The 9,398-nt window shown below is 36.0% G+C and overlaps 1 protein-coding gene across 1 annotated transcript in view; it reads left to right on the forward strand.

Moving 5' to 3' along the window:
* LOC128984589 (pH-sensitive chloride channel 2-like) overlaps nucleotides 1-8,748 on the forward strand; it is a 53,926-nt gene extending 45,178 nt beyond the window's left edge. Inside the window, exons 10-13 of the mRNA XM_054403927.1 lie at nucleotides 1,789-1,951; nucleotides 2,095-2,291; nucleotides 7,637-7,765; nucleotides 8,595-8,748. Of these exons, the coding sequence (XP_054259902.1) occupies nucleotides 1,789-1,951; nucleotides 2,095-2,291; nucleotides 7,637-7,765; nucleotides 8,595-8,748 (643 nt within the window). The remainder of the gene's footprint in view (nucleotides 1-1,788; nucleotides 1,952-2,094; nucleotides 2,292-7,636; nucleotides 7,766-8,594) is intronic.
* The last annotated feature ends 650 nt before the right edge of the window (nucleotides 8,749-9,398 follow it).

A 9,398-nucleotide genomic window follows, 5' to 3' on the forward strand; every position in this document is an offset into this window, starting at 1 on the left:
GCAGTCTTAGTGGGCCGATCCCGTCCAGTTTCCTCCTTCTTGTGAAGGGTACCATTACAACTTTCCTGGGATTTATAGAGAGCCCAACATCCTGGCACCAACGGTCCACTACCCTTAAAGCTCTATTCATAAGGTCAGTTATGGTTCCGTGGAACTTTCCAACCACAAGGATTGCAACATCATCAGCATAACCTAAGGCGAAAACCCCACTTTCGTTGAGGGTCCTTATAAGGTCGTCTGCTACCAAATTCCAAAGTAGAGGAGAGAGAACCCCCCCCTGAGGACATCCTCGAGTAGTTCTTGCCTCGATCGTATCATTGTGGAGTGAGAGCCTAACCTTCCTACTGAGAAGCAAGGATTCAATCCATCTACATATTATACCGTGAAAACCTCTTGCTCTCACCGCATTAAGAATCGCTGGAGTACCAGTATTGTCAAAAGCACCTTGAATATCGAGAAAGGCACCCAGGGCCACTTCACCGCTCTCTAGAGCTTTCTCAATCTTGCTTACAAGTTGGTGCAACGCAGTCTCGCATGATCTTCCTGAGACATACGCATGCTGATTAATATGTAAAGGATGTGTCCTAAGAGCTGTATCCATCATATATCTTGAGACCAACTTCTCTAGGATCTTAAGAAAGAAAGAAGATAGAGAAATGGGTCTGAATGACTTAGGGTCAGTGTAACTATCCCTTCCTGGTTTAGGAATAAATGCGATACGCGAATTACACCACCCTAAGGGAATGTGTCCTAACGCTAAGCTGGCTCTGAAAAGTTTACAGAGTGGGTGTATAATTGTATCAAGACCCTCCTGCAAACAAACAGGTCTTACCTCATCAGGACCCGGCGATTTGAAGGGTCGTAATAAGCCAACAGCCCATCTTACCTTGCTGAAGGTGACTATGCGGCAAGCAGTGCTCCACATAGAATGAGTGGCACGACGGCCCAGGTTAGGCCGCTCTGGACTCACCTCCTCCTGCTGCACTTCAGAAACAATACAACCAGGGAAATGAGTTTTTACCATAACCTTTAGTATTTCGGTAGGTTCAAAAGCCATTACACCATCCGGTCCCTCAACGGCACCCAAAGTAACATGCCTGTCTCTAACAAGTACCTTATGTATTCTAGAAGTATCCTTGATACTCTCTAAATTTCCACAAAAATTTTTCCATGAGAGCCTTTTGGCCTTTGTAGAGCTTAAAAAAACAAATAATTTAGTATATTGAAGCGCTGTTGTATGCCTAACTGTCACGGGGAAAATTCAAAAATAGTGTAATTTAAAATTCCCATGTTATTCTTATATGGAGAAAATAAAAATGGTTGTAGGCCTACTTTACTTGTTTATTGATATATATTGATAACATTATGCAAATTTATTTATTTCATTCTATACTATTGACGTATGGTCAAAAAACACTTTTACCTTCCCCGAAGCAGCAAACCTAAGCACTCGTTAAATCGAATGTTATTTAAATAGGGAATAAATAACCTCATGTCTTATTTATGGAAATATTTTAGTAGAAATATAATCAGACAAGTTGAAATTCGCTTAGTCTGCAGGTTTACTGCGGCGGGGGTATTTTTTTTTTTTTTTAGTTGACGGCCCCTTGTAGTGGCTTTTACAGGTTTGTCTTGAGTTTGTTACCTTTTTACATTGCTTGCTTAGTTAATGACAACTTTCCAACAGAAACACAATTAAATAGCCCATTTAAGTTATGAGAAACTACACTGTATACTGATTGTGAGTGATAAGTTAGCAGGAGTGTACTGAAGTGATGTGTTCTCCAGGACATCCCACGTTCCACTCAAGAGAGCGTCCAGCAAATACATACTCAAGTCGTCGCTGAGGTCGGAGAGAGTGGCCTGGAAGCGCAAAGCCTTGTCTTGTCCATCATCACCCGAGCTGAGGCAGCGATCTAGAGCGGCAATGAGAGATCGCAGAATGCAACAGGTTGGAACCGGAAATAAATATTATAGTATCTTTTGTCATTGCAATTTTAGGAATTATCATAAAGCAGGCATAAGTTACCATTATATTATTATAATATTAATCTTATCATTTTTAAATTTTTGTAATCTATCCACTTTTTTCAGAAAAATGTTGCCTTCGACCTTGCTGTTGGCGACTACACGAGTGATAAGAAAGTAAAGCGTAGGCTAATGCAGAGACGTCAGGCCTTTGCTGGTATTCACATGACAAATCATGAAATGGCACACTGGATTGATAGGCGAAGTCGAATCATCTTCCCAACAGCTTTTCTGGTTTTCAATTTGCTATTTTGGTTTATCATGTTCGTTTAATAAATTAATTTGATACATTGTGTTTTGTTTTTTACATGTGGATTCCTTGTGATAATTTTCTAATTAAGAGTTGTTATAATGAGTGGTATAATTCTCAAAAAATTTAGACTAGTCACCGTGTGGAATGAGGTCCCATATAGCAAACACATCTTAAGGTGTGCTTGTCCAGTTATGTTAAAGGATCACATTAAGGAACCTGAAACAAATCCTTCAACCAATTTTACATTGAGGCACAGCAAATGCACAACTTTCAGCATAATTTTATTGACTATCATGTGGCACGATGCCTTATATACTGCCCGATTGGTGCAAGGAAATAAATTCATGAAGTGATTCATAACTTCTCAATTGTTCTACATCATTCTGTATGAGACCACTAAACAGATTTACACAAAGTTCAAGCTCTAGTCTAGGCTTAACCTCCACATGCATACTGTAAATGAATAAACCCTCGTAGTTATTTAAATATGGGTATTTCAGGAGAGCTTGAAGGTCCCAAACATAATGTAAATACTTTGCTCGAAATTATTTCCATTATGTGATGGTGACACGCTAGCCATAGAAGTTCTTTGTTTAACTTATTTTTAATGAAAGTGCATGCACCATTCTTGACGCCAGTATTGACAGCTGTTGTGTCAAAGCCCATACCAATCACTTTGTCATCAAGATCCCATGTTTTAAGAGTTTTAAGTACTGCATTTCCAGTGTTAGCACCTGTTCCCTGAACAGTTTTGGAACTCCCAGTAGTTTCTCATTTCCACCAGCATAGGAAACTAGGACTGGTAGTCAATCATATCAACCTTTTGTGTACCTAAAATTTCGGGCAAGATTTTGCTGTCCCAATGAACTACAATTGGTGCTTTGATGTCTATGTTTGATTTCATCTCTGTTGAAAAATTCTGCCTTGCTGCTTTTCGTTTTCTTTTTACAGAACTTCTTGAAAGTGGCAATGCTGCAGGATCATGCCCAAGTGCAGCGGCAATAGGAATAATTATCCTCACAGCTTCACGATCGTAAATTTTTGTCTGTCTAAAGTCCCTGCCACATTCATGTCAAAAAGGCTCTTCTTAGCCTTTGGTTCAAAAACATCTTCATCTTCACTCTTGCCAACTAAAACTTGTGCTAACTTTTTTTTTGTCGAAAGGTTTATATAATTCATCATCAGAACCATTTTCTGAACTACTTTCGGCAACTGGGTTCTCATTTAAGTCATCATCGGGTGGATCAATAGAAGAGGATGTGGATTCGGCAGCAGAAAAAGAACTTTTTCTTCTTATCTCTTCTTTTGGAAATCTTTCTAGTGATCTTTCTTGTTTTAGCGAATTTCCCATATAGGGAATAAGCTATTACCGTAGTACTCATGGTAAGACCTGGACGCGGGACCAATTTTTTTTTTTGTTTTGAGGTCCCTAGAGGCCAAAAACACTATCCGTTCAAATTCATATATATATATATATATATATTTATATATTTATATATTTATATATATATATATATATGTGTCCGTTAGCACGATAACTCGAGCAAAAATGATCCGATTTTGATGAAATTTGGTACAAACGTGTAAACCTACGTTTATTCGAACGAGTTCGCGATCCAGCTTGATCGGACCATGGGAACGGGGTTTTATGGGGTAAAAATAGGTTTTCCCCGTTTTTGACCCAAAAAACATAAAATTTAGCAATTTCTTTCTAAATCACTTTGTAGAGCTTAAAAAAACCAAATAATTTAGTATATTGAAGCGTTATTATGCGCGTAATGGTTACGGAGAAAATTCAAAAAAATTGTAGATTTAAAATTCCCATGTTATTCTTATGGAGAATAAGTAAACTGTTGTAGTTTGCTTGTTTATGAACATATTTATGAACATATTTGAACATATTCAGCAAGGAATATGATATTTTGATAATAAGTTGACTAACTATTAACATTTTACAAAAAAAAACAGTTTTACCCTCCCTGATGCAGCAAACCTAAGTATATGTTAAACTAATTCTATTTATATAGGGAATTAATGTTATATTTTTAAGTAGACATTTCAGTGTAAGTCCAATCAGTCAAATGGAAATTCGCTTAGTCTGCAGGTTTGCTGCGGCGGGGGTATTTTAGTATACTCCTTGTCTTGAGATGAAATGATAATTTTTCTCTCAGTTCTTTGGTCAGTTAAGAAATCTTTGTCTTGTTGTATTTTCATGAGGATTAGACCATCTGGATGAGCAATATCAAACAATTTTTCTATTTTTTCTACAAATAATAAGTAAGAAGTGCTTGTTTTTTCTTTGTTTTTCAGTTCTTCTGCCTTTATTTTTCTTTAGAAGTAACCACTGTGAATGCACACTTTCGAGTTTTTCAATCGAATCCTTGGTATACTTAGTCGGGATTAGGGCTGCTTCAAACTTCATTCAATTCTTCAATTGTGCTATGACTAGCGTTTCTGACAGATTTTTTTCACTTAGAAAGAAATGAAATCTTAATAATACTTCTTTTGTTGTAGGAAGTTGGTTCTTCTTAGTTAAAGGTTCTAAGTCCTTGACACCAATTAAGTAAACACTATCCGCCTGACGCGTCTTAAGCGCAGTCATATTTTGAATGACTCAGGTTTCAAACTTTTGATCAAATCACACTGTCAAAAAAGGAACTAGACACTTTTACTAGGCCCGTTATTTATTTAAGTTTCTATTGATGAATACACTGAGCTTCCCAAGTTAAATATTGCAGTTCAAATAACCTGAAACAAAAGAAAACCAAAAAGCGTTAAAAACCCAAAAGTCGGTATTATTTCAAGTTATATACCTCCTTTGTAATCTGATACCTTTATGCTGAAAATGTTTAGTATCAACTGTATTAGGGTGATCATTCAATAGCTTTGTTAACTTCTGAATCCTGGAAATAAAACAAAAGAATTTTTTGTTAGTTTCAGTGTTTTATTGAAATTTTCAAAAACTAAAAGTTGTTGAGCAATGCCTTCCTTATGTCTTAGGGTACTAAGATTTTGCATAGATTATTCTATTATTAGATGTAGCAAAATGGGAGGGTCCCTAGGTCTCTAAAAAAAACTTGAGTTCTTTGGACCACCCTAACGAGGGTTCAAATTTTAAAAAACTGCCCTAATCTCAGAGTGTTTTACTGTTTATATATTTTTAGTATCAGAAAAGGTAAGTATACTGTACCGGTATGGATCAATTGGTTCAACTACTGAACTGATGATGAAAGTGAAAGTTTACAATCTAGTCTAAGAGGTGACTGGGGGTGAGGGACCAAGCTCAGCTCAAATCCAAGGGGGAAATCCATAGAAGCACTGCCTGTAAATAGAGTGTTACATTTATGATAACATATTCCAAGCGCTGCCACCTTAAACTCCAGGGGCCCATTTCATAATAAACTACAAGTTACCACTTGTAACTTGTAATTACCATTAGATTTCCATCGGGAGATCACTGATTTACTAATAATATTAGTTTGTACTATGAAATGGGCCCAGGACGTGCCTTATACAATAAACAAATACGTCTTAGGCTGCGGCCACACGGGCGTTTTTTTCACGCACAAACGCAGCGTGAAAACACGCAAAAAATTAGAGTAGCATTGAAACAAATAGGCACCCGCTACTGCGGGAAAACCTCATTACATTTAATGCTGCTTATATTTCTCGCGGTTTTTCATGCTGCGTTCTTGCGTGAAAAAACGCCCGTGTGGCCGTAGCCTTAGAAGTGGCAACGGGAACACTGTCAGTAGTGCTGTGTTACAGCTGTTTTTTTAGCGAATTTCCCATATAGGGAATAAGCTATTACCGTAGTACTCATGGTAAGACCTGGACGCGGGACCGATTTTTTGTTTTGTTTTGAGGTCCCTAGAGGCCAAAAACACCATCCGTTCAAATTCATATATATATATATATATATATATATATATATATTTATATATTTATATATATATATATATATACATATATATTTATATATTTATATATATATATATATATATATATATGTGTCCGTCAGCACGATAACTCGAGCAAAAATGATCCGATTTTGATGAAATTTGGTACAAATGTGTAAACGTACGTTTATTCAAACGAGTTCGTGATCCAGCATGATCGGACCATGGGAACGGGGGTTTACGGGGGGTTTTATGGGGTAAAAATAGGTTTTTCCCATTTTTTACCCAAAAAACATAAAATTTAGCAATTTCTTTCCAAACCATTTTGTAGAGCTTAAAAAAACAAATAACTTAGTATATTGAAGCGTTATTATGCGCCTAATTGTTACGGAGAAAATTCAAAAAAATTGTAAATTTAAAATTCCCATGTTATTCTTATGGAGAATAAGTAAACTGTTGTAGTTTGCTTGTTTGTGAACATATTTTGATCAAATTTGGAAAATGTTTTTATTTCTTACGAAACTATTCAAATAAAAAAAAACAAACAGTTTTACCCTCCCTGATGCAGCAAACCTAAGTACTTGTTAAACTAATTCTATTTAAATCAAGAATAAATGTTATATTTTTAAGTAGACATTTCAGTGTAAATCCAATCAGTCAAATGGAAATTCGCTTAGTCTGCAGGTTTGCTGCGGCGGGGGTATTTTTTGTTGCAGCTGCCAGCTAATGCTTCTTTTGGGCTGTGCCCACGAATACTTCAAAAGAAAATGGTTTTTACAATATTCGTCGTTGTGCCTTTGTGGCACATCAAGTTATAATCTAAATAGTAGCCTATTCTGGAACTTCAGAAAAGAATGAATGAATGAATGAATGTTTTATTTCCACATAATATATACAGAAAACAATGTCACACTTTTTAATACAAAATACTTACAAAATAAAACTAAGACGAATAATAAAAAAGAACATTTCTGTATAAACTAAATTAAATTGATTGTATGAAATACAGCAGACATAGGCAAGTGCTGCCTGTGCGTCTGCTGGGTTGCTATTTAAATCCAAATCATGTTATAACTATAAAATCAAAAGAATCCGCTAAAGAGAGCACTCTAAACAAATAGGAATTGACTGTTTTTAGCTTCAATACATTTATCAATTCGGTAGCCCTTAATATTCAATCAAATCATGAAAGATTGCCAAAATTTAACTCTTCATAAGTACTAGCAGCTTGTGTCACTTTGTGTCTTCAAAATACGTGATATTGATATATAGTTGACAAGCGAATATTTCTCATAACATACCTATTATTTCCATTGTGAGCTGTGTATTTGTGTACTGTATTTAAATACAGTGTTGGTAGTTATAGTCTTTATCTAGCAATAAAGCTAACACACAAACTTTGCATATTCGGTACAAAGTTTAAAGTCCGTTAATTCCTAAAAACGACAACTTAAAGGTACGTTTTGCTTGGAGCGACAGGTGCGACGGTCGCGCAGCGGCTGTCGCCGAGCGGCAGTCGCGGGGTGGTAAACTGTTTTGCTTGGAGCGACAACTTCTTCATCCTGGCATCACGAGACGTGGTACCGTCAGTACACCTAACCTCAAAAGTGCGCACTAAGTATAAAGTCACTAAATAAAATCGATAAATTCACTTAGTAAAACAGGTAAAACTTAACAAATAAAGTATTCCTTATAGGCCTAGTTATTTGTTATAAGAAACATTCCAAAACTGCCATGTCACAAGCCAAAATGTAATAAAATTACTCAATTTTTCCGTAAATTGCAGTACACACACAAGCATAACTTGAATTAGAAATCAGTGTGATAAACAACCTCCTCACAGAGTGAAAATTATATTTTATTGATTGTATTGTAAATGAATAAAATACCAATTACATTATATAGGTACTCCATTAATATTTGAATAACCACATTACTTTTAATAATTGGCATTTTATATATTTAAATATGACACGCCTGACTTTTAAGACAATTTGATCAATAACCATTTATACAGAGCAATATTTTTTTGAATCACCTAAACGATTATTTAATTAGAAGTCTTTTAAGTCGACAATCTAAATAATCTACTAATATATTAAAATAACTTGTAATATAATAAGACCAAAGAATAAAGGACAACGTCAGGTTTAAACTAACCTGACGTTGTCCTTTATTCTTTGGTATTTGTAGGAGATATGTTTCAAATCATAAAGCGCGGGGTATTTTGCCACTTCTTCTAATAAACTGTCGTACTCTTCACCACTAAAATTTAACTTAATCACAGACGTTGGCCGACGCCATATAGCGAAAATAAAAGGTTACCGAACTTGTCAGAATGGTGTACACTATAAAAACAATCAGAAATGTAACTGTCGCTAAGCGACTGTCGCTCCTGACTGGTCCTGGAGCAGTACCCAGCGACTGCAGCTCGCGGCTCTAGCGACAGTAGCTCCAAGCAAAACAGGACTATGCAAAACCCACTTTGATCAGTGTCCCGCGACTGCCGCTCAGCGACGGTCGCTGCGCGACCGTCGCACCTGTCGCTTCAGGCAAAACGTACCTTAAGTCCAAAACATGGCATCTTTTCAATCTACTAAACGCTGTTGTCTGTATTCTGTTTTGTTTATTTCAGCCAATCAATCGTTTTATTAATACTTATGAAGTCAAACGGGGTGAGGCCCGTGGATTACAGCTAGGTTTTTTTCTATATTGTGAAATGGTATTTGCAATCTGGGTGACGTCATAGTGACGGGAATGGTGGTGGAAGGAAAAAACATAGGTGTGCTATTCCCATCATATTCTGACGTCACTCGGATTGCAAACAAAAGATCACCTGATTGTAACTGTCAAATTAGTATATGTATTTGTTTTGATTTGGTTTTATCGTTTTGTATTATCATAATAAAAATTTTTATTATTATTAAGATTTGATTATTATTATAATAAAAACAAATACATAAATACTAATTTGACAGTTACAATCAGGTGATCTTTTGTTTGCAATCCGAGTGACGTCAGAATATGACGGGAATAGCACACCTATGTTTTTCCTTCCACCATGACTTGCGACGTTGCCAATTCTACCAGCGATGTACATAGTTATGATACTAGGAATAAGTTTGATATCTTTGTACCTAGAAATAGGCTTCAAAAATCAATGTGTTCTTTTCCTATTTCAGGCAAAGAGTTAAACTTTTCAACAAATTGCCCCAATG

This window comes from Macrosteles quadrilineatus, unplaced genomic scaffold (genome assembly GCF_028750875.1).
Source record: "Macrosteles quadrilineatus isolate MER2022 unplaced genomic scaffold, UCM_ALF_1.0 Scaffold_2__2_contigs__length_208266976, whole genome shotgun sequence".
Taxonomy (NCBI): Eukaryota; Metazoa; Arthropoda; class Insecta; order Hemiptera; family Cicadellidae; genus Macrosteles; species Macrosteles quadrilineatus.